The 26917-nt window shown below is 36.4% G+C and overlaps 1 protein-coding gene across 7 annotated transcripts in view; it reads left to right on the forward strand.

Annotated features, from left to right (window-relative positions):
• RPS6KC1 (ribosomal protein S6 kinase C1) overlaps positions 1-26917 on the forward strand; it is a 198296-nt gene that overhangs the window by 102114 nt on the left and 69265 nt on the right. For 6 of the 7 annotated variants that reach the window (XM_035010534.1, XM_035010535.1, XM_035010538.1 and 3 more), the window contains one exon: positions 7846-7938. The exons of the other annotated variant lie outside the window; for it this stretch is intronic. In XM_035010534.1, the coding sequence (XP_034866425.1) occupies positions 7846-7938 (93 nt within the window). The remainder of the gene's footprint in view (positions 1-7845; positions 7939-26917) is intronic. 7 annotated transcript variants of the gene reach the window in all.

Genomic DNA, 26917 nt, shown 5'->3' on the forward strand with positions numbered 1-26917 from the left:
TGGTACCGATTGAGACCTGATTTATGACCTAGGATGTGATCGATTCTGGAGAATGTTCCATGGGCACTAGAGAAGAATGTGTATTCCGTTGCTTTGGGATGGAATGTTCTGAATATGTCTGTGAAGTCCATTTGGTCCAGTGTGTCATTTAAAGTCTTTATTTCCTTGTTGATCTTTTGCTTAGATGATCTGTCCATTTCAGTGAGGGGGGTGTTAAAGTCCCCTACTATTATTGTATTGTTGTCGATGTGTTTCTTTGCTTTTGTTATTAATTGCCTTATATAATTGGTTGCTCCCATGTTAGGGGCATAGATATTTACAATTGTTAGATCTTCTTGTTGGATAGACCCTTTAAGTAGGATATAGTGCCTTCCTCATCTATTACAATCTTTGGTTTAAAATCTAATTTGTCTGATATGAGGATTGCCACCCCAGCTTTCTTTTGGTGTCCATTAGCATGGTAAATGGTTTTCCACCCCCTCACTTTCAATCTGGGGGTGTCTTTGGTTCTAAAATGAGTCTCTTGCAGACAGCATATCGATGGGTCTTGTTTTTTAATCCAGTCTGATAGCCTGTGTCTTTTGATTGGGGCATTGAGCCCATTTACATTCAGGGTAACTATTGAAAGATATGAATTTAGTGCCATTGTATTGCCTGTAAGGTGACTGTTACTGTATATTGTCTGTGTTCCTTTCTGGTCTATGTTGCTTTTAGGCTCTCTCTTTGCTTAGAGGACCCCTTTCAAGATTTCTTGTAGGGCTGGTTTTGTGTTTGCAAATTCCTTTAGTTTGTGTTTGTCCTGGAAGCTTTTTATCTCTCCTTCAATTTTCAATGACAGCCTAGCTGGATAGAGTATTCTTGGCTGCATATTTTTCTCATTTAGTGCTCTGAATATATCCTGCCAGTCCTTTCTGGCCTGCCAGGTCTCTGTGGATAGGTCTGTTGCCAGTCTAATGTTTCTACCCTTGTAGGTTACATATCTCTTCTCCCGGGCTGCTTTCAGGATTTTCTCTTTGTCTATGAGATTCGTAAGTTTTACTGTTAGATGTCCAGGTGTTGACCTATTTTTATTGATTTTGAGAGGGGTTCTCTGTGCCTCCTGGATTTTGATGCCTGTTTCCTTCTCCAAATTAGGGAAGTTCTCTGCTATAATTTGCTTCAATATACCTTCTGCCCCCCTCTCTCTTTCTTCTTCTTTTGGGATCCCACTTATGTTGTTTAGTCTTATGGTATCGCTTATCTCTCGAATTCTGCCCTCGTGATCCAGTAGTTGTTTATCTCTCTTTTTCTCAGCTTCTTTATTTTCCATCATTTGGTCTTCTAGCTCACTGATTCTCTCTTCTGCCTCATTTATCCTAGCAGTTAGCGCCCCCATTTTTTATTACACCTCAGTTGCCTTTTTGATTTCAACTTGGTTAGATTTTAGTTCTTTTATTTCTCCAGAAAGGGTTTCTCTAATAACTTCCATGCTTTTTTCAAGCCTAGCTAGTATCTTCAAGGTGATGATTCTGAACTCTAGATCCGACATCGTCCTAATGTCCGTATTGAGTAGGTCCCTGGCAGTCGGTACTACCTCTTGTTCTTTTTGTTGAGGTGATTTTTTCCGTCTTGTCATTTTGTCCAGAGGAGAATAGATGAATGAGAGAACAAAATGCTAACAGGGTAACAACGTCCCCAGAAAATATACTCTAAACAAATCAGAAAAGACCTGAAGCCGGGGGAAAAGAAAGGGAAAGAAAGGAAAAAGAAAAAGAAAAAGAAAAGATAAAATCAAACAAAAACAGAACAAAACAAAAAAAACCAGAATATGATCAAATATGATCAGGCTGGTGCATAGATCAGTGCCACACACTAGATTTTGGGCATATTTTGGTCTGTTAGAAGATAGTGCCTCCCAAAATTTTAACGAAAGAAAAACTTATATATGTATAAAAATAAGGGTTGATATGATGAAGCGATGGAATATGACTATAAAGATGAAAATTATAAAAAATTTTATAAAAGGAATTGATAAGAAGTTGTTTGAAAATAGGAAGAAGAGGATTTAAAAAAAAAGAAAAAAAGGAAAGAATGTGATCAGGCAGGAGAGTAGAACAAAACCATACACTAGAGATTTAGGGTATATTTTGATCTGTTAGAAGAAACGATCTCAAAATTTTAAGAGAGAACAACTTATATATATATGCCAAAAATAAGGGTAACTACTATAAAGGGATAGAATATGACTCTAAAAATGAAAAATAAAAATGTTTTTTAAAAAGGGGATTGATAAGATGTTGGTTGAAAAAGGGAAAAAGAAAAATTCAAAAAAAAAAAGTTAAAAAAAATTAACTTTGAAAGACTAAAGAAAGAATCATGGTAATAAAGCCATGGATTCTATGTGCACTATTCCCCTAGTTCTGGAGTTCTGCTGTTCTCATTGATAGGTAAACTTGATCTTGGCTGGCTGTTCTTGCTGATTTTCTGGGGGAGGGGCCTGTTGCTGTGGTTCCCCAGTGTCTTTGCCGGAGGCGGAATTTCCCACCCTTGCAGGGTCCAGGCTAAGTAATCTGCTCAGGTTTGCTCTCAGGAGCTTTTGTTCCCTGCAAGCTCTCCCTACAGCTGTGGAGGCCGAGAGTGGAAATGGCGGCCTCCCAATCTCTGCCCTGGAGGAGCCATGAACTCGGGGCCCCGCCCTCAGTGAGCCCCCAGAGAAAAGCAGTCAATCACTCCCGTCTCCCCAGTCTCCGGCCGCACTCCGTGCTCACCCGGCCTGTGACTGAGCGTTTCTATCTCTGGCACCCGACTGGGTGTGGAGTGTCCAAACCCAGCAGATCTCTGCGGTGTGCTCCCGCACTGCTCCTCCCCAGGGGAGGAAGGAGAGTCTCCCTGGATCTGCCGCTTGTTGGGTCCCTGCTTCCAGAAAGCGGTCGCTTTTCTGTTCAGAGAGTTGTTGGTATTCTTTTCTTCGATCTCCTGTTGAGTTTGTAGGTGTTCAGAATGGTTTGGTCCCTATCCAGCTGAATTCCTGAGACCAGACGAAATCCAGGTCTCCTACTCCTCTGCCATCTTGCTCCACCCCCAGTAAAGGTGAAGTCTTAACTGACGGAGACAGAGTTTTTTTTCTCTTCCTTTTTTTTTTTTTTTTTTAATTGGAGATGACTTTGAATGATTTAAGAATTAATATTAAAAGAGGATTTTCCTGGAAAAGACTTGGAGTAGCTTTTTTGCTCTTTTTGGCTCTAGAATTTTAAACCAAGATCGTTGAAATTTAGAAAAAGACAATAAATGGTCTATATTTAGGACATAAAAGATTGTGTAGTTTCTAAAGTGTGAATACATTTTTTGTCATGCATTTAAACAAGGTGTGAATGAAAATTAATATGTAGAATGCATGCCTTTCCTGAATATTTATAGATTTTGGGTACAATTGCTATAATATTGAAAATATTTTTCTGTTGTGCATTTTGTTGACTGGTATTATTGGTATTTCTCAATTTTCCTTTAGAAAATATTTTATTTTATTTTTAAAATTTATTTTATTTTTTAAAGATTTTATTTATTTATTAGAGAGAGAGAGCATGAGAATGGGGAGGGTCAGAGGGAGAAGCAGACTCCCTGCTGAGCAGGGAGCCTGATGCAGGACTCGATCCCGGGACCCTGGGATCATGACATGAGCTGAAGGCAGTCGCTTAGCCAACTGAGCCACCCAGGCACACTGGGAAGTATTTTAAAATGAGTATTGTGTCACCCTTAGTGAGAAATGGCCCAAGCAGCAATGGCAGTCAGTGGCAATCTACCTCAGTAGTATAACATCCTTGAAATGTGATCTAAGAGAGGCTTAGGAAACTGGGTTGGAGGGTTAATAAGGTGCCAGTGAAAGTCTTGGCAAAGCCAAAAATTTACAGATGAAGCCAAATTCAGAAACTATAGTATAGTTAACCATCAGGTTTCAGAGTGTGGGTTCTTGATATGCTTTTTCATGCTTTTACCCTATCTCCCCACCCTTCCACCAAACTTACTCTTAGGTTACAGATAGCTAACCCTATTCCAGATGTGCTTGGTGGACCAGCAGCATCAGCATCACCGTTAGTTTGTTGGAAATGCAGAATCTTAGCCTCTCTCAGACTGACCAAATTAGAATCTCCATTTTAACAAGGTCCTCTGATGATGTGCAAACACGTTAAAGTTTGACAAGTACCGCACTCACAGATTGGTAAGAATGGAGGTAGATCTCAGTGAGAACAGGCATTATTATCAAGTGAAGAAGACTATGGGCAGGATAAACAGCAACTTTAAAGAAATCAACAAAAACAAAGGTAAGCGTCACTCAGCCATTTAGAGAATGTAGAACAGAAATAGTAAACAGATTTTATTGGTGTGTTTACTCTAATCCTCTGGTAATGGCTGCCAAGAACACTGTATTATGAGAAAGAGAGTGAGATTAACAGAGATATCTGCCAAGGGCTTGAGCACTGGAATGATATATATTTGCCATCTTTGGTTTTGAAGATTGTTGGATCATTATACATTCTTATAAGACCCATCATGTATCCCCCCGCCCCCCACCTCCTGTGTTTTATTTTGGTATAGATGAATACAACTGTTCCTTGGTTCTCTAGGCATCTTTTGTTACAGTAGTTAATATATATAAGTGAAAATTTTACTTTTTTCATTAAGGAAATCAGCCATGTTTCCTAGAAATACACTGTATTCCCCCGCCCCCCCCCAGTCCCTTAGCATTGACTGGATTTTCCCCAGTGTTATATTATTTTGTAAGTAAGATTTAATCCCCTCTTATCTATTATCTAGTTTTGTCATCTTAGATTGCTTAACCTTGCCACTTCTCAGTTTTCTCATCTGAAAAAAAAAAAGAGAGAGAGAGAATGTTGGACTTGATCTCTGTCTCTTTCTGTTCTTAAAATTCTGTGGATTTATGTTTCCTTTTGCCATCTGAAAAAAGGAATAGATCTATAGGGATTCTGCCCAATTTAAACGCTGCATATAAGGAATACAGGATTTTTTATTGATGATTTTATTTCATGATCTTTCTTTGTTCATTTCTCTGATCTTAAACTTTTATAGATGGTTAAAGTGGAAAGAGAACTTTAATGATCACTTTGCCTTTGGTCTTTCCTCATTACAATTTCACCATTCCCATCTTTACAGAAGTAACCTTACTAAATCACTGTTTTCTTTGGGTTGTTTCTCATACAAAAATTTGTATTCTAAACTCTGGAGAATATGGTCCAGACCTGGCATTCAAGGCCTGTGAAAAGTGACCGATCCTAAGTGCATAATTTTATTTTCCTTTGTTCTACAATGTGAATATTTTTTCCCCACCAGGCCAGTTTCCTTCCAATCCTATATATAATATCCTTTTCCTAACCTAATTTCAACGTAGCATTTAAAATCCTTTTTAGTTCCACTTGTTTGTGAGGCTACAGTTTATCATATACGAACTAGTGACTTATCTCTATTGTCTTGTATTTTTAAAAACTGTTTTGTTGTCATTTAATTTTTTATGTTTTTGGCTTATCTCCCCAAATAAATTGTAAACTTCTTGAAGCTAGGGGATCCTGCTTTTTGATGGTTTTTGTTCTTTTCAGTTATAATGTCAGCATGCAATCAGTATTCACTGAAAGGTGCAGGAGAGATTTTACAGTTTGCTATCTTTGTTGTTGAGATTGCTACAGTGAACCAAAACCTTATTTTGGAAACGGAAAGATCCAATGACATCAGTGAGTAAGAAGGTATAAGGTAGAAATGGGAGATAGGGGGCACCTGGGTAGCTCAGTCAGTTAAGCGTCCAACTTTTGATCTCAGCTCTGGTCTTGATCCCAGGGTCGGGAGTTCAAGCCCTGCATTAGGCTCCATGCCGGGTGGCTCAGTCAGTTAAGTGTCCAACTCTTGATTGATCTCAGCTCAGGTCATGATTTCAGGGTCATGAGTTCAAGCCCTGTGTTGGGCTCCATGCTGGGTTGGGGCCTACTTAAAAAAATTTAAATAAATAAATAAATAGGAGATAGGGATGTTAGACTCATTTGGCCATATTTTTAAAGATAAATGTAGTGGATAAATTATCATTTGAGGTATTCTTTTCCCCTATAACTTTTCCTCAACACTTCTCTTAACCAAAAATCACAAGCAGCTCTTACTCTTCCTTGATAATAGAATAGGGGAAGATGAATTTTTATTTTTTCTTTATTTTTATTTTTTTTAAAGATTTTATTTATTTATTCATGAGAGACAGAGAGAGAGAGAGGCAGAGGCAGAGGGAGAAGCAGGCTCCCCGCAGAGCAGGGAGCCTGATGCGGGACTCGATCCCAGGACCCTGGGATCATGACCTGAGCCGAAGGCAGACGCTTAACCAACTGAGCCACCCAGGCGTCCCGGAAGATGAATTTTTAATTATCAGAATGTGTTGTGGAGTAGAATAACTGCAAACAATACAATAAGAAGTTGGGGCACACCGAAGTTAGTCCTTGCTTGCTAAACCTAGAAACAAACAGAAATTTGAAAGTGATTAGAATTGTTACTGTTAGAAAATTTCACAAAAGACAGTTTTCCCAGCTGTAAATGACATCTGATTTATCTGTGTTACCTCTTTCTCATGTTTTCCTCCTCTCTTCCTCCTTCCTGTCTTTTCTTCTCTCCTTACAACTGACACGCTAGGAGCTGTATGAAGATGACTAAGGTGTATTTTCTGTTCTCAGGGAGCTCCGTGTCTAGTGATACTGGCCTGCACAAGGACTTGAAGTATCAAAAGTGGTATCTCAGTAACTGTTAATCATGACATTTCATTAACCAGGCTATTTATCTTCCATTCATGGGGAGAATAGTGTTTCCTGTATATTCTGATAGACTTCTGACAACAAACAAGTCTGCTTTGAGGCTACATTAAAGGCATTGTGTCTCCTGTCATCCTTTGCAGCATTACCATTTTACTATACAGATTAATATAACATTGCCTTCTGGTTGTAAATGCCAAATGGAGGTGTCTTTGGAGTTTATTTCGACTAAAGTCATACTTTACTGATAGGGAAAAACTAAGACCAAGGGCTGGGGAGTTAGGATTATTCTTTTATCGTATCTGATCCTGAAATATCCTTTCCCGTTTTCATTGATCTTTTCTGTAGCCAACAGACCTAGTTTTTCCACATAACGCATGTTCAAATATTAAAACAAAATTGTTTTCTCCTGTAAATCATCTCTTTTCTAGGCTTAAACAACCTCGGTTATAACAATTATTGGTTATATGATGGAGTTTCTTAATTTCTCACTGTTATTGACAGTTCTTCTGGTTAACCTTGGATCTGCCAGTCCCCTTAAAATACATAGTATATATTTATGAAGTAACATTAAAGGACTATAGTTTCACGCCAAGAGAGAATGACTTGTGTTGCCTCTTTCCCCAAGTTTATCGATAATTACATTGTTTTTTTAGTATTCCACCTCTGAATTACTCTTGAGCCATCTGGGGTAAACATAAGACTGTGATTCATGGTTGGCTCAGTTTCCCATTTGTTACAAAGTTTCATTATAGCTGTACAGTTTTGAATTGAATTACTGGTCTAGAAACTATACCAGCTTATTATTTTTTCTTTTTAAAATTTTGTTTTCAATGTTATCATGATTTATTTACTTGAAACTTTTTTCTTGCTTTTTCTTTTTGATTTTCTTTCTTTTTGATTTTATTATTTTTTTTATTTTACATTACAGACAAACAGAAACTTCCTCCTTTCATCTTTCCATTCTCTGACTTATGATAAATTTAGTTTCCTTTGGCCTGGCATTTGCTTCAGCAGGCAGTCTTCCTTCAAGTACCTCCCTGATTGATGTATAATCTTTGATATCTTCCATTAGCCTCCAGGATCACTAAGTTCAAGGCCCCCTTGGAACCTAAGGAGCCCTGCCGAGGAGCTGAAGGCCTTCAGAGTCCTTGGGGTGATTGACAAGGTAATTCTTCAGTGTCTCTTCAAGAGTTCAGTCATAAATCGACTGCATGCTGACATTATGTCTTTGAAGCTCTGGATCTTAAGGATATGAAACAAAAGGAGAAAATGACTCAAATGCATCTGCACTTTAAAATAACAAAAGCAGAAGAGAAAAAGCTTTTATCTAAGCAATTCATGTAAGGTCATGCAAAATATATTTGAGCTAAAGGAGAAGATGCATATTTGTTGGCATTCAAGTTGAGTAAGGGTTTGGTTTTATAAACCTGTTAGAGCAGGGTAAAGATACACTTTTTGTTAGTTACAAAGACTTGTTAGTAATTTTCAGCATTAACTGGTATAGTCAATCTAATGATCAAATAGAAAAATGGCACTCTCCTAAGAACTACCATTTACTGAGTACCTACTATGTATCAGGCCATCTATTAGGCATATCATATAAAACAACTTGTTTAGTCCTTCCCACAACCCTGCTTTTCCCATCATGGTAGGAAAGTGATAGTTAGAACAGGGTAAGTAACTTGCCCAGAAGTCACATAGCTAGTTTAGGGTAGTACTGGAATTCAAACCTAGATCTTTGTGAATCCAAAGCATTTTTTTTTCCTAGTACACCAACCCTCACCCCCCACCTTTATACACACATACTTTTGTATCTGGAATAAAAATAAAGAGATAACAGAGATATCTGCTTTTGAGTTTCCCCAAATTTGGTGACATCTCAGATACGCTAAAAATTCACAATACTGGCTGAGAGCTTACAAGTGTAATTTAAAAACCATACACAGTAAACCATGTCTTAAATGTATTTATCAACCACCACCTTACCTTTCAGAGTAAAAGAAAATGCTTTATTTAGTATTAAGGTATAAATTTAGGTCTTCTTTTTATATTAACCACCTTTTATGAAGCACCTTACTGCTCGTTTGTAATTTACTGTTCATTGAGTACTTCTTACGTTCTAAAATATGCATGTGATTTGTTGCTAAAACTAAACATAAACAGTATATCTCAGGCAAGTTAGACAGGAACTAATGGTTTGCGATATTCCGAAGGGAATGTTAGGTTGGATATTACATGAAGTTCTCAGTGTCTTATTAAATCTTATAAGTATCATTTTTCTCAAATTCGTATAACTGAATTTTGACTTAAAGAATTCTAAGCAGTAGTACTTTTCAGCCTGAAACATTTCTTTAACCATGTTTTTCCTAGCTTTTCCAGTTTGGAGAACATTCTATTTGAGAGTACAGGGAAGCAGAATAGGAACTGACTAGTTCCCAGGTTCTTGGATTTCTGTATGAGCAAATACACTTTTTTGATGTACAGCGTCTGTTCCCTCTCTTTGATGTATTTATTTTGATAAAGCATGACCTTTCATTGATATGCTCTAATCATGAGTAAGTCACCTTGAAGTCCTGGTAATATCTATGAGTCTCACAGGTTTATCCTAACAAGCACTTTCAGCAGTGGAGGAATTCTTAAATTCTGTGTTGAGGCACAATTTGCCACTGTCTTTATTCTGTTAACCTGGGAAATATGCTGAGAAGGTGTTGAGAAGGTGACATTTAACTTTCTAAGTAGAGATAAGGAATATGTATTTGGGAATTAATAAGCTTTGCAAATAATCTTTTAAAATTTACAACAGAGTCACTCTTTATAAAAAAATTACTAGATTTTTAAAAATTTGAATTATTTTAAGATAAATTCTTTTCCATTTGGGTTTCAGAAACTGGAACTTTGGAAGAACAGTGTTGAATACATTGAAACGGCTAACAGATACACAGGATATATTAATCTAAGCCTGTACAGACCAGTTTCTCTGATTCTGTTTCATTGCAGTATTTGTTCTTTATGAGTTATTTTGAATGTTATTGTCTATAAACTTAGGAAAATAAAATGTCCCTAGGAATAGTATTTTACAGACTTTTAAATAGAAAGTAAATCAGATCTGTTCATCAATATCTAGACTGTAAGCTCCATGAGAACAAGATCTTGTCTTTCTTGTTCTCTGTATTCTCAGTGCCTAGAATTATGCTTGACACATAATGGGTGCTTGATAAATATTTGTTGAAGGAATAAATTGAAACTTGAATAATTTTAAATATATCATATATAGAGTGACACCTACTGGTATAATGTGAGACTGTTCCCTAGTACCATTGCTCAAGACACCCAGAGAAATAATAATTCCATTGCTGTATCTTGGTCTAGTATTCAAAGGGAAATAAATGACTTTTTCTTCTTCAACTGGGATAACAAAATCCTTCATTAACATATATATGCAAAAAGGAATTTAAGCATTAGGGCTCTTGGAATATAAATACGCTGGTGTACATTTAGAAGCAAGAATGATAAGGCTAGTGAAGGGGCCCTCAAAATCATATACAAAGAATAGCTGAAAAAATGAAGTATGGTTTACCTGATAAAAACGTGTGTACTTCAGATTTTTGAGGGCTACCCAGGATAACGTGATTACATGATGTTTTGTGCAAATCTTGAGGATAAAAGGGAATATTATGCCCACATCAAAAGGTACAAACTATGATCACCTTAGGCAAACCAGGGTGTATGGCTTTCCTGGAAAAAAGGTAGTGAAGGATAAGATTTGCTTCTTAATATCCCCAAAGGATACAACCAGAACTAAATGAGTACAAGTTTTCAAGTTTAGCTAATGTTTAAGGATACCTTTTAAGAATTAGGATTGACCAAAGGCAGACTGGATTCCATCATACTTACTTGTTTTTTGTCGTTAGAGATATTGAAGGCTGAAGGGTCATCGGTGGGGATGTTGTAGAAAGAATTCAAGCACTGGATGGGCTTTTACATTAGGTAACTTCTAAAGATTTCTGTTATCCCTCACATTCACTTACACATAGTCTTCATGTAGTAATAGCAAGGAAAAGTAGAAATTAGAAAGCCAGTACTTTGATGAGAAGGATGGATTGCTCTTGTTTCTACCTAAGTTTGTGCATGTGTGCATGAGGTATGTATATATAGGGTGTGTATATGATTGTGTGTATAAGGACTGTTTATATATAGGTAATTTGCAGTTGAGTTAGAAGTCTGGATTGGTCATTTGACTGGTAATAGAATGCCCAAATGCAGGGAGAGTTTCTGAGAAAGTTCAATATTGTATAACTTACCTACAGAAAGGATAAAGATGTCTATAATCTAATAAATAGTTATGTACTAATGGCAGTTTCCTGGTCTTGATATTGTGCTATAGCTATATAAGATATCACCATTGGGAGAAGCTGGTACATGGGACTCTACTATTTTTGCAACTTCCTGTGTGTTTAAAAAAGAGTTAAAAAAAAAAAAAAAGGCTTGGAAGATGCTGACTTGAACAGCAGAGTAATAATACCAAGATATGTTCCCTTCATGTCCAGTTAACTCTTCCGGGTTGTATGTATCCAGAGTCCTCCTGCATGTGGGTATGTGTCTAGTGTTTGCAGGGTCAATCAGTGAAGATAATGGATTGCTCAAATTCATTCTCCTTAAAAAACAACTTCAGTAGGATGCTTGATAAATCATTGTTATAAGAGATGCCACATACTTTGTAAAACTAATCACTATTACATCAAATGCCTTGGCATTTTGTAATCAAGATATCTTTTCAACTTTATCTCAAGCTTGGCAGGCAGAGTTCTTAGTTTGACTTGCTATTGGAAAAATGTAATTTTAGCTAAAATATTTTTGAGAAAATTTATGTAGATTGTTCAAATTGAGTAGATGTTGAGAGAACCTTAAAAAATAAGTACAGGGCACCTGGGTGGCTCAGTCATTAAGCGTCTGCCTTCGGCTCAGGTCATGATCCCGGGGTCCTGGGATCGAGCCCCGCATCGGGCTCCCTGCTCGGCGGGAAGCCTGCTTCTCCCTCTCCCACTCCCCGTGCTTGTGTTCCCTCTCTCGCTATGTCTCTCTCTGTCAAATAAACAAATAAAGTCTTTAAAAAAAAAACAAAAAATAAGTACAGGGGTGCCTGGGTGGCTCAGTAGGTTAAGCTTTTGACTCATTTCAGTTCACATCATGATCGAGCCCCCCATCGGGCTCTGCCGGGCATGGAGCCTGCTTGGGATTCTCTCTCTCCCTCTCCCTCTGCCCCGCCTGTCCCCCACTCACATACTCTCTCTCTCAAAAAAAGTACAAAGTAAGTACTTATTTTTTAAGTTTCCTAAATAATATTTTCTATGATGATATGTAGATAAAGTGTCCTTATTGGGAACACAGAAGCATCAATATTTGGGTATTTGCTCATTGAGAGAACATTGGGTTGAACTGGATTAAGAGGAATTTGAAAGATTTATTTATTTATTTATTTATTTGACAGAGAGAGAGAGATAGCCAGAGCAGGAACACAAGCAGGGGGAGTGGGAGAGGGAGAAGCAGGCTTCCCGCCGAGCAGGGAGCCCGATGCGGGGCTCGATCCCAGGACCCTGGGATCATGACCTGAGCCGAAGGCAGACGCTTAACGACTGAGCCACCCCGGCGCCCCTGGATTAAGAGGAATTTGACCTTTATTTAAACAGTGTGGCAAAAATATTACTTAAATGATATCAAATTACAAGTGTTGCACTTTTGCTTGTAGAAAGATGGAATTGCTTATAGAAAGAGATCCTTTTCCATGTTTTTTTCTGCTAAGTATAACTAAAACTCTGGATGTTATACAGAAAACAAACAATAGGAAGACTGGAAACTAGAGAGTAGAAGGAAGACTGGCTAATGACATTGGGATCCAATGACTGTGTAGTGGTAAATTCCCTGTACTTTCTTTTCCTCACAGACTGGATGTTGGAGAAATGAGCAACTCAGCAAAGCTAACAGGAATAGACAAAAAGCAAATTTAACAAAACCCTGCTCTCTCTAGCCAAAGGACTATGAAATGGGCAGCTTAGTTAGACAGAAAACTTAGACAGTAACCACCCTACTCCAGCCAACACCATAGAAAAACTTTGGCACTACTGCACTGCAATCGCAAAGGCCATGTGAGGTGCCTATACTTTCATCCTTGCAAGACTGCAAGAGGTGCTGCATCCCTTTTATTAGGATGGTGTCAGAAATGGCCAAGTGGGGGGATCTGGAACTTATATCCCCACTGGGCAGAAATGACACATATCAGTTGTGACTACTTGGGAGCCTGGACTTTTAGCCCCAGCTGGTGGTAAAGAGGCTCCCCATCCTTTCCCCACTGAGGTAGTGTTAGAGGAGGCCTGCTAGAGATTTAGGATTTGACCACTACCCAGTGGTAATGAAGCTACCTCCCACATGGTGTAAAGTGAAGGCTCCATGAGGAGCAGTAATGAAGCACCTCTGTTCTTCACAGCCAGGGTGGTATCAGCAGAGGCCTGAACTCCTACTTCTATCCAGCAGTTAACTAGGAGTCCCATTTTCCTCCCCCAGATATCACTGAAGGCCAAAAGGGGAACCTGAACTTGCACCTCTACCTGGGAGAAGCAGACTAATGATCTCTTTCCTCCATCAGAATCATGTCAGAGAAGGAATGCTGAAATAAAATTTTTTTACAAGATGCAGCATCTTATAATACCCAAAATATCCAGGTTTCTGTAGAAAATCATTGAGAATTGGGGCACCTCTGTGGCTTAGTCAGTTAAGCATCTGCCTTTGGCTCAGGTCATGATCTCAGGGTCCTGGGATCGAGCCCCACATCAGGCTCCCTGCTCAGTAGGGAGTCTGCTTCTCCCTCTCCATCTCCCCCAGCTCATGCTCTCTCTCTCTCCCTCACTCTCTCTCAAATAAATAAATAAAATCTTAAAAAAAAAAAAGAACATCATTGAGAAAAGATAATCAACTGATACCAACACTGAGATGACACAGATGTTAAAGCTATCTGTCAAGGTTTAAAACAGCCATCATAAAAATGTTTCAGTGAGCAGTTACACATATGAAACAAACAAAAAATAGAAAGTCTCAACAAAGAAATAGAAGATATAAAAAAAAAACCAAATGGCAGCTGTAGAACTGAAAAATACAATAAGAGAGAGAGGCAAAAACAAACCTCAGTGGGCTCAACAATGGAATGATAAGACAGAGGAAATAGTGAATTTGAAGATAGGACAATAGAAATTACCCAATCTAAAGAGAAAATAAAGTGGGGGAAAGTAAACAGAGACAGGAACCTATGAGACTAAATCAAAAGTTCTAACTTGGGTGTCATTAGGGTCCTAGATGAAGAGGAGAAGGAGAGTGAAGCTGAAAAGTATTTGAAGAGATAATGGCCAGACATAAACCTACAGATTCAAGAAGGTGAATCCAAAAAAGGGTAAATCCAAAGCAGTCCATGGCAAGGCATCTCATAGTCAAATTTCTTAAAAATGAGACAAAGAAAAAAATTTGAAAGTGGTACAAGGGAAACGATGCTTTACCTATAGAAGAAAAACAGTTTGAATGACAGTGGACTTCTCATCACAAACCATTGAGTCCATAAAAAGTGGCACACCATTTTTTAAGTCCTGAAAGAAAAGAATTGTGTCAACCCAGAATTCTATATCCTGTGAAAATATTCTTCAAAAATGAAAGGGAAATCAAGCCATTCTCAGATGAATGAACACTATGAGAATTTGCCACTAGTTAATTTATCCTAAAAGAATAGCTAAAGTAAGTTCTCTAAACACAAAGGAAATACTGAAAGTAGGAATCTTAGAACATTCGGAAGGAAGAATGAACAATGAAAAGGGTAAAATATGAGTAAATACTTTTTTTCCTCCTGAGTGTTCTAAATTATGTTTTATGGTTGAACAAAAATTATAACTGGGCGCCTGGGTGGCTCAGTTGGTTAAGCGACTGCCTTTGGCTCAGGTCATGATCCTTGAGTCCTGGGATCGAGTCCCACATCAGGCTCCCTGCTCAGCAGGGAGTCTCCTTCTCCTTCTGACCCTCTTCCCTCTCGTGCTCTCTGTCTCTCATTCTCTCTCTCAAATAAATAAAAAATCTTAAAAAAAAAATTGTAACTGACCTATTTCTAAATGTATGTAGAGAAAATATTTAAGACAATTATGTTATAAATGAGGGAGTTGTAAAAGGATATAAAGAGAGATAAGTTTTCTACACTTCATTTGAAATGGTAAAATGATGACACCAGGAGATGGTGGTCTTATGTAAATATAATAACTAGAGCAAACACTGAAAAAGCTATAAAAAGAGATAAAGAGATATACTAAAAAAACACTATAGATAAAGAAAATGGAATTCTAAAAAATGTTAAAGTAACCCACAGTGGGGCAGGCAAAAGAAAACACAAAAAACAGAGAACAAACAGAAAACATAAAGGAGGCTCCAGAGTAAAGAAAATGTTAAGAGCCAGAGAGGAACATTATATGATGATAAGAGTCAATCCACCAAGAACACACAGTCCTAGATATGTATATACCAGACATCAGTTTGTTGAATATATAGTTGAATGAATACAAAAGAACATATCAAAATTGATGGGAAATAAAAAATTGATGGGACACAGCCAAAGCATGCTGACAGAAATTTTTATAGCACTAAATGCTTGCGTTAGAAAAGAAGAAAAGTCCCAAATCAATAAAAACTCTAAGCTTCCACTCCAAGAAACTGAAAAAGAGCAAAACAAATCTTAAGCAAGCAGAAGGAAATAAAGGTAAGAGTAGTGATCAGTGAAATTGCAAATAAAAACCATAGAGAAGAATCAGTGAAACACAAAGTTGGTTCTTTGCAAAGATAAGTAAAATTGATAAACCTCTAGCAAGACTGACAGAAAAATAAATGAAAAGACACAAATTACTTTGTCAGTAATAAAATAGGGTAGTATTGCAGATATCAAAAAGATAACAAAGGAATAGTACAGACAACCCTATACATATGAATTTGGTGATTTAGATGAAATGGACCAATTTGTAGAAGAGTGTAGACTATCATCCAGTATGAAGTGGATAATTTGAATAGCCCTATGAAGGGGTTATTATTATTATTAAGGGCACTGTATTTACAATTAAAATATTCCTAAAATGAAATATTGAGGCTCAAATGGTTTTACTGGGGAATTTTATGAAATTTTTAAAGAATTAACACCAATTCTGCATATTCTTTTCCAGAAAATAGAAGATGAAATAGTTCCCAGTTCATTTTACTAGGTCAGTATTGTCCTAATAACAAAATCAGATAGTACAAAAAAAAAAAAAAAATTACAGGTCAGTATTTCTCATGAATGTAGATACAAAAATCCTCAAAATATTAGCAAATAGAAATCAGCAGTATCTAAAAGGAATTATGTACTGTGACTGAGTAGGGTTGATTCCAGGAATGCAAAGTTGGTATAGTGTTTGAAAATCAATCAGTGTGGGCATTAAGGAGGGCATGTGATGTGATGAGCACTAGATGTTATATGCAACTGATGAATTACTGAACACTGCATCTGAAACTAATGATGTACTATATGTTGGCTAATTGAATTGAAATAAAAAAAAAGAAAATCAGTGTAATCCAACTACAGTAACAGGATAAAGAAGAAAAATCACATGATTGTAGCAATTGATGCAGAAAGTATTTAAAAAACTCAACACCAGTTCATGAAAAAAGAAATCTCTCTAAAAACTAGGAATAGAGGGGAACTTCTTCAACTTGGTAAAGAATAGCTACAGAAAACTTACAGCTAATGGCATACTTCATGGTGAATGACTGGATGCTTTACCCCTGAAGATCAGGAACAAGGCAGATTCTTAGCACTTCTATTAAACATAGTATCAGAAGTTCTAGAAAGTGCTATTCAAGAAGATAAGGAAATAAAAGGCATATGGATTGGAAAGGAAGAAATACAACTGTATTTGAAAATGACATAATGGTTTACACATATAAAACCATTGGAATCTACCAAAAAATCAGAACTAGTAAGTGAATTCAGCAAGGTTGCAAGATATAAAATCAGCATACAAAAATATATTTCTGCATACTAACAGTGAATACATAGAAACTGGAATTAAAAATACGGTACCCTTTACAGTCATAATTGATAAACAATTTTAACACAATTCCTATCAGATTCTCAGGGAAGTTTTTGTGTGTGTGTGTGTTGGTGTAGGTGAGATTATTAAAAAATTTATATGGGAAGGTATAGGAACTATAATAGCTGAAACAATTTTGTAAAAAGAACAAAGTGGGTATAATCACTTGATTTCAGGAGTTGCATAGCTACAACAGTCAAGACTGTGTTGTATTGGTGTATAGAGAGACACATAAATCAGTGGGACAGAATAGAGAATGTATGGCCAGCTGACTTTTGACAAAGGTGCAAAAGCAGTTCAATGTAGGAAGGATAGTCTTTTTAACAGTGCGGAAGCAATTGGATATCCATTGCCAGACAAAACAAAACAGAACAAAAACCCCAAACCTCAAACCCTTGGCCTGTATCTCACACCTATACAAAAATTAGCTCAAAATGGATCACACATTTAAATGCAAAACATAAAACTTTTAGAAGTAAACACAGGAAAATCTTTAGGACTTAAGCCTTGGTTTATATAAGTTTTAGACATCATGCTGTAAGCATGATCTATAAAAGGAGAAATTGACAGACTATCAAGATTAAAAACTTTTGGTCTGCAAGAAGCCTATTAAAAGGCTGAAAAGCTACAGACTGGGAGAAATTATTTGCAAATTACATATATTACAAAAAACTCATTTAGAATTTATATAGAATTCTTGAAACTCAACATTAAAACCCAAACAATCCAACTAGAAAATTACCAAAGGATATGAAAAACCATTTCACCAAATGAAATTATGGCAAATTAGCACATGAAAAGATGTTCAGCATCACTAGTCATTAGAGAAATGCAAAATAAGATCACAGAGATATCACTATACACCTGTTAGAAAACTTTCTTTGTAATAGCCCCAATATGGAAGCAACCAAAATATCTTACAATAAGTGAACAGTTAAAATGTGGTACATTAATACCATGTGATATTACTCATCAATAAAAAGGAATGAACTGTTGAAATACACATCTGCTGGGATGATTGCATGAAGGTCATTATCCTGAGTGAAAAAAAACCACTCTCAAATACTTATATATTGTATGATTCCATATATATACCATTTTCAAAATGACAAAACTAATATTTCTCTTCCTTCATTTCCCGTAGTTCATTTTTTTAAAAGATTTTATTTATTTGACAGCGCACAAGCAGGGGGAGTGGCAGGCAGAGGGAGAGGGAGAAGCGGGATGCGGGACTTGATCCCAGGACCCTGGGATCATGACCTGAGCCAACGGCAGACACTTAACCGACTGAGCCACCCAGGTGCCCCTCCCATAGTTCATTCTATTTAAGAATTGAAGTAGTATAGGACAAAGACATATAAATGAAATTAATAGTAAGATATGGATTAATAATTATTGCTACAATTTATTGATTACATATTACAGTGAAAGTGAGCTGATTTAACATGGTTCCATATTTTTTGAAAAATTTTATTGTGTTGTAATCTTTAAAAAATCATCCCTGTGAATGTTACTTTATAATAAATATATAATTAACTTGTCATATATATAAGAAAACAATACATCCTACTACTATATTGTTAGTATTTAGTTTAAATATATGTGTATTGTAAAATAGTACTTTACAGTAAAAATTCTCAAATTAGAACCTGCAAATAAATACAACCATAGTTTCAATATATTATAGTCTGTTCAGCAGTACTATAGATTTAGATATATTTAAAATGAAGTAGTCTGTTACTGTGGTTTTGTGTGTAACATGCTACTAATAATTTTGGTGCCAAAATCCTATGTTTATAAATAACTTAAAAATACATTTAAGAATTGGGGCATCTGAGTGGCTCAGTTGGTTAAGCATCCGACTTTTGATCTCAGCTCAGGTCTTGATCTCAGGGTGGTGAATTCAAGCCCTGCACTGGGCTCCATGCTGGGAATGGAGCCTACTTAGGAAAAACAATACATTTAAAAATCAATGTAATACCTTCTGGTTTCTGGTCTGGCATGGAAAGAGTTTGGAAGGCTTCACTCCATCCTAACAAGAAGTAAAAAGCTGAACAAACTGAAAAATCGACAACTCTTCTTAGATCCATCAGAGAAGTGAAGTCATAGGGCAAATGGTTGCCCCAAAATTGGAGAGACAGACATACAGATACAGAGAATCACTGCTTACTAGAGCAGACACCTACATGGAAACTAGTGCCTGGGTAGAAAACGAGACTGTAATTGACAAATTGCTGGAGGCTCGATGGGACAAGTCTGAGAGTTAAAAGTTCCAGGGGTTGCCCCCATATTTTTGTGAGTTTTACCTTTTGGAGCTCTACCAGGTTCTCACAGTGAGTATTGGAGAAAAATACCCTCAGGCTTTCATTGAGAGAGGGGGAAAGTAGCCATTTTGAAATATACTAGAGCATTCTATTCTTTTTTTTAATTTAAATTTTTTTTATTATTTTATGTTAATCACCATACATTACATCATTTGTTTTTGATGTAGTGTTCCATGATTCATTGTTTGCATATAACACCCAGTGCTCCATGCAGAACGTGCCCTCTTTAATACCCATCACCAGGCTAATCCATCCTCCCACCCTGCTCCCCTCTAGAACCCTGTTTGTTTTTAAGAGTCCATCGTCTCTCTTGGTTCAACTCCCCCTCCCATTCCCCCCCTTCATTCTTCCCCTCCTGCTATCTTCTCCTTCTTTTTTTTTTTTTTTAACATATAATGTATTATTTGTTTCAGAGGTACAGATCTGTGATTCAATAGTCTTGCACAATTCACAGCGCTCACCATAGCACATACCCTCCCCAGTGTCTATCACCCAGCCACCCCATTCCTCCCACCCCCCACCACTCTAGCAACCCTCAGTTTGTTTCCTGCAATTAAGAATTCCTCATATCAGTGAGGTCATATGATACATGTCTTTCTCTGATTGACTTATTTCGTAGAGCATTCTATTCTTAACAAGGCTTGTCTTCAAGAGAAATGATTTTACCAGAGCCTAACCAATGAGGTTTTATCATTGGCTTTGGGGAAGGGAAATACCGAGTTCTGGACAGCTTTAGCCTTGGGTGTAGGGAAAGGGAATACCAACTCTAATCCTCCTTTGACCTTCCAGTGGGAGGAAAGAGAAATACCCAACTCCAGTCCCCTGCAACCATTTAGTTCTACCTAAAGCTGGAGAAAATCCCATAGGAACTTGTGAAGTTCACAGCCCATGGCCACAGGCTTACTGAATGACTGAGACATAATCATAGGGCCGTAGAAGTCTTTCCTTCCTCCAACATCTATCTTACCACATTACTAAAGGCCTGTTTATTGGAGTTCCTTTTACCTAGTACATCACATACAACTTTCAGCAAAAAACTAGAAGGTATGCTAAATGGCAAAACAAACAAGCAAAAAACCAAAGAACCCCCACAACAACAGTTTGAAGAGACAGCAAGAATCAGAACCAGACTCAGATATGGAGGGATTTTGGAATTATCAGACCATGAATTTAAAATAGTTATGATTAATATGCTGTGTACTGTGACAGAAAAAGTAGACAACATGCAAGAACAGATGGGTAATATAAGCATAGAGATGGAATTTCTAAAAAGAAATTAAAAAATGCTAGAGATAAAAAATACTATAATGGAGATGAAGAATGCTTTTGATTGGCTCATTGATAGGCTGGACAGGGCTGAGGAAAGAATCTCTCAGCTTGAGGATATATCAGTAGAAACTTCCGAAACTAAAAAGCAAAGAGAATCAAGACTAAAAAAATATGGAACATCCAAGAACTGCGGGATAACTGCAAAAGGCATAACATACGTGTAATGGGAATACCAGGAGAAGAAGAAAGAGAAACGAATAGTCTGTTTAAAATAATAGTGACAATGTATTCAATTATGTATGCTTATGTGTGTGTATATGTGTGTGTATGTGTATGCTTATTTATACTTATAGGAAAGAAAACAAGGGCAATGAATAGAAAACAGTAAACAAATATGGTAGGTATCCAACTTTATCAATAATCATAAACATGAGTGCTCCAGATTCACCAATTAAGAGACAGAGATTGTCAGAGTTGATAAAAAAAGAAGAACCAACCATTTGTTATCTATAAGAAACTTCACTTTAAATGTGAAAGACACATACAGATTAAAAGTGAGAGGGTTAGAGAAAGATATACCATGTTCACACTACCAAAGGAAAGTGGGAGTAGCTATAATAATTTCAGACAGGACAGACTTCAGGGCAAGGCAGATTATCAGGAATAGTGATAAAGGGGTCATTCTCCAAGAAAATATAATGATTTATAGAGTGTATGTGCCTAACAATGGAGCATCAAAATACATAAGGCAAAAAGTAGTAAAACTACAAGGCGAAGGAGAAATAACTACTATTACAGTTGAAGACTTCAACACCTCTGTATCAGAAATGGACAGATCCAGCTAGCAGAAAATCACTGAGGACATAGTGGAACTCAACAGCACCATCAATCAACATAATTGGACATAGCTGGACATCTATAGACTTCTTCATCCAGCAAAAGCAGAAAATACATTCTTCTCAAGCTCACATGGAACATTCACCAAATTAGACCACATTCCTGGTCGTAAAACAATACTTGATTGACAAGTTTAAAATGGTAGAAATCATAGAATATCTGTTCTCAGACCACAATGGAATTAAACTAGAAATTGATAACAGAAAGATAGCTAGAAAATCCCCAAATGTATAGAGATTAAATAACACACTTCTAAGTAACACGTAAGTCAAGGAAGAAATCTGAAGAGAAATTTAAAATGAAAATACAACTTACCAAAGTTTGTAAGATTCAGCAAAAACAGTGCTAGAGGGAAATTTATAGCACTGAATGCATATATTAAAAATGAAGAAATCTAAAATCAGTCATCTAAGTTTTGACCTTAGGAAACTAGAAAAAGAGGAGCAAATTAAAGTAAGCAGAAGAAAAGAAATAATAAAAGTTAAAGTAGAAATCAGTGGAATTGAAAATAGGAAATCAGTAGAGAAAATGAACAAACCAAAAGCTAGTTCTTTGAAAAGATAGATAAAACCGATAAGCCTTTAGCTAGGCTAAGTAAGAAAAAAGGATAGCTGGCATAAATTTCTAAGATCAGAAATGAGAGTGTATCACTATAGACATGGACATTAAAAAGGTAATAAAGGAATATTGTGAATAATTCTATGCCCACAAATTTGATAACCTAGATGAAATGGACCAATTTCTTTCTTTCTTTTTTTTTTTAAAGATTTTATTTATTTATTTGAGACAGAGAATGAGAGACAGAGAGCATGAGAGGGAGGAGGGTCAGAGGGAGAAGCAGACTCCCTGCTGAGCAGGGAGCCCCATGCGGGACTCGATCCCGGGACTCCAGGATCATGACCTGAGCCGAAGGCAGTCGCTTAACCAACTGAGCTACTCAGGCGCCCGAAATGGACCAATTTCTTAAAAGACACAATCTGCCAAAACTCACCCAAGAAGAAACATACAATCATAGGCCTGTATCTATTAAAGAAACTGAATCCGTAATTAAGAACCTCCCAAAACAGAAAGTATCAGCCTGGATGGGTTCACTGGTGAACTCTACAAAACTTTTAAGGAAGAGATTATACCAATTCCCCACAGTCTCTTTCAGATTATAGAAGCAGAGGGAATACTTCCTAACTCATTTTATGCAGCTAGCATTATCCTAACACTAAAAGAAAAGCTATTATAAGAAAAACTACAGACCAACATCTCTCATGAACATAGGTGCAAAAACCCTAATCAAAATATTAGCAAATTGAATCCAATATAGAAAGCTATACACAATGAATTAAGTGGGGTTTATCCCAAGTATGCAAGGCTTGTTTAACATTTAGAAGTCAATTAATGTAATCCGGCATATCAACAGAGTAAAAAAAAAAAAACAAAAAACACATGTTGTATCAATCAGTTCTGAAGAAGCATTTGATGTAGTCCAGCACCTATTCATGATAAAACTCTCAACAAATTAGGAATAGAAAGAAACTTCCTCAACTCGATAAAGAACATTTACAAAAAAACCTACAGCTAACATCATTCTTTATAGTGACAAACTTGAAGTTTTCCCACTGAGATCAGGAACAAAACAAGGATATTCCCTCTCAGCCTTCCTTTTCTTAGTCTTCCTCCATACTGGACATCCTCACTGGGTAAGACAATAAAAAGAAAGATACTCAGATTGGAAAGGAGGAAAGAAAATTTGTAGATGACATAATCATCTATGTAAAGAATCCACAAAAAAATCTTCTGGTACTAAATGATTATAGCAAGGTTGCGGCATGCAATGTTAATGTACAAAAGTCAGTCATTTTCTTATGTGCCAACAATGAGTAAGGGGAATTTGAAATCAAACACACACACATACACAAAAACACAGTATTATTTATAGTAGCACTCTCAAAAAATGAAATACTGGGGTGCCTGGCTGGCTCAGTGGGTAGAGCATGTGATTCTTGATCTCAGGGTCATGAGTTTAAGCCCCATGTTAGGCGTGGAGACTACTTAAAAAAAAAATGAAATACTTAGGTATGAATCTGACAAAATGTATATACCATCTATATGAGGAAAACTACAAAACTCTAAGGAAACAAATCAAAGAAGAACTAAATAAATGGAGAGGTATTCCATGTTTATGGATAGGAAGACTATTCATGTCAAGATGTCAGTTGTTTCCAATTTGATAACATTGAGTTTAATCCCAATCAAAATCATTGCAAGTAATTTTTTGGGTATTGAGAAAATGATTGTAAAGTTTTTTTTTTTTTTTTAAAGATCTTATTTATTTATTTGACAGAGAGAGGCACAGCGAGAGAGGGAACACAAGCAGGGGGAGTGGGAGAGGGAGAAGCAGGCTTCCCGCCGAGCAGGGAGGCCGATGCGGGGCTCGATCCCAGGACCCTGGGATCACGACCTGAGCCGAAGGCAGACGCTTAACGACTGAGCCACCCAGGAGCCCCAATTGTAAAGTTTTTATTAAGTGACAAAAGTCCAACATAATATTGAAGAAAATCCAGTACAGTGTTTAAGGAAAAGAACAAACTCAAAGGACTAACTCTACCCAACTTTAAGACTTACTGTAAAGCTACAGTAGGTAATTAAGACAATTATGAAAGAATAGACAGATTTGTGGAACAGAATAGAATGCCCAGAAATAGATCTACATGAATAGAGTCTAGGGATCTTTGACAAAAGAATAAAAGCAATACCATGGAGAAAAGATAATCTCTTAAACAAATGGTGCTGAACTCCACATCCAGTGGACATCCACATGAAAAAAAAAATGGACTTAGACACAGACCTTAAATAAATCAACAAAATGAACTCAAAAGTAGATCATAGACCTAAATGAAAACACAAAACCATAAAACTCCTAGAAGATAAAACAGGAGAAAATCTGGATGACCTTGTGTATGGCAGTGACTTTTTAGATCACCAAAGGCATACATAGTCCATGAAAGAAATAATTATTAAGCTGTACTTCATTAAAATTAGAAATGTATGCTCTGCAAAAGACACTCTCAAGAGAATAAGACAAGGTACAGATTGGGAAAGCATATTTGTAAAAGATATATATAATAAGGAATGTTATCCAGAATATGTGTAGAACTTTTAAAACCTAACAATGAGAAAATGAACAACTTGATTTAAAAAAAAAGGCAAAAATTCTGAACAGACGTTCACCAAAGAAAATATATAGATGACAAACAGGCGTCTGAAAAGATACTCCACATCATTTGTCATCAGGTATATTCAAACTTAAAAACAAAACAAAACAATGAGATACCATTATACCCTTATTAGAATGGCCATAATTGGAACCATGACAGCGCCAAATGCTACCAAAGTTATGGAGCAACAGGAATGCTATCATTGCTGGTGGGACTGCAGAATGGTTCAACCAATTTGGAAGACAGTTTGGTGGTTTCTTACAAAACTAAACACACTCTTAACATATGATCTGGCAAATCCCTTGGCATTTGCCTTAAATGAGTTCAGAGCTTATGTCCACACCAAAACCTGCACGTGGATGTTTATAGTAGCTTTATTCATAATTGCCAAAACTTGGAAACCACCAAGATGTTCTTTCGTAGGTGAATGGATAAATACACTGGGTTATATGTAGATGATGGAATAATATTCAGTGTTACAAGAAATGAGCTATCAAGTCATGAAAAGACATGGAGGAACCTTAAATGCATATTACTAAGTGAAAGATGACAATTAGAAAAGGTTACATGTATGATTTTAACTATATGACATTCTGGAAGAGGCAAAATAATAGAGACTGTAAAGAAATCAGTGGTTACAAGCAATTGGGAGGAGAGAGATCAATAGTGGAGACAGGATTTGGGGGGGCAATGAAACTATTTTGTATGATATTATAATGGAGGATACATGTCATACATTTGTTAAAAACCATAGAATGTAGAACACCATGAGTGAACCCTAATGTAAACTGTGGGATTTGAGTGATAATAATGTATCACTGTAGGTTCATCACTTTCAACGAATGTTACCAGTCTTGTACAAGATGTTCATAGTAGTGGAGGCTGTGGTTGTTTGGGGCAGGAGGTATATGGGAACTCTACTTTCTGCTCAGTTTTGTTGTGAACCTAAAACTACTCTAAAATACGAAGTCTATTTAAAAGGAAAAAAAAAAATCAACACAGTAATTACCATGTTTAGTGAAAGCTTATGGGACCTTCAGTAGTGTCTTCACCTACAATTGTCATGTAATAGTTGATGTTAAAAATTGTAAAAGATACAGGATGGTCCTGACAGCCAGTTAACTATTACAAATGTGTTTCAGATCACTATAGCTTTTTATATTTTTAGTTTTCCAAAGACCAAACTCTTAGGATTACATACTACCTCCATACCACACACTAGTCTAACCTTTCTACAAAAACTACTTAATACTCTCCAACTTCTTGCAGATAAAGGAACCTGAACTCAGAGAGGTTAAGTATCTTGTCTAGAGACACTACTGAGTAGCAGAGCTAGGGTTTGGCCCCAAGGCCATCTCTTTCCAAAACCAGAGATCTCTGTAATTATTCAGAACTGTATTTTATGTGATGATTATAACACTTATGTCCCTTATCAACTTCTTATATTTCAGTGCATTATTCCTTCGGTTTGCTTTTTAAAAATATCAGGGTACCCTTATTAATATAAATGAATAATGACATTTTTTTAAAACTATGGCAATCAAAAACCTCCACAGTGACTAATAGGGTTTTGCTGTAACTAATTGAATGTCTGAGTCAGGGTCTCATTTGATCCTTACCACCATGCATGGTTTATTATATAAACACTTTAATGCTTTCAAACTCTATTAGCTTAAAGGTAAAAATATTGAAATAATTATTATATTTATTGATTAAAATGTTAGAAATTGAAATATACACCATTACCATCTTTAAAGTGTGAACCTCAGAAATTCTATGTGATCCAGTTAGGAAATGCTGTTCTAAATTATTCTCTTTAATGATTTCATACTATTCTACCATATACTGTAATTTATTTAATCAGTTCCCTATTGTTTGGCTCTTCAGGTTGTCTTCCTATTTTTCTCTGCCTGTGATGAATATTCTTAGAGATAAATTATGTCCTATTATGATTTCCTTAGTGTACTTTTTCAGAGTTGGAGATCATGAGTCAAAGAGTATCCATGTGTGTATTAACATCCAGAAATATTGTACTATTATACTCCTGCTAGTAGTATATAAGAAGACTTATTTCCTAACATCCTTACCAACAAATGGCATTTGCTGGATGAAAACTTGGATTTCATTATCATTTTAATATGCAATTTTAATTGCTAATGAGGATGAATTTTTAAAAATGTTTATTGGCTGTTTATGTTTCTCCTTTTATGAAATGACTGTTTCATTTCCTTTTTATTAGAGGACTGTGTTTTCTTAGTGATTTTTAAGATTTCTTTATTTAAGGGTTTGTAAGCTTTTGTTTTGAA

This window comes from Mirounga leonina, unplaced genomic scaffold (assembly GCF_011800145.1).
Source record: "Mirounga leonina isolate KUSES-001 unplaced genomic scaffold, KU_Mleo_1.0 Mir_154, whole genome shotgun sequence".
In the NCBI taxonomy this organism is placed as follows: Eukaryota; Metazoa; Chordata; class Mammalia; order Carnivora; family Phocidae; genus Mirounga; species Mirounga leonina.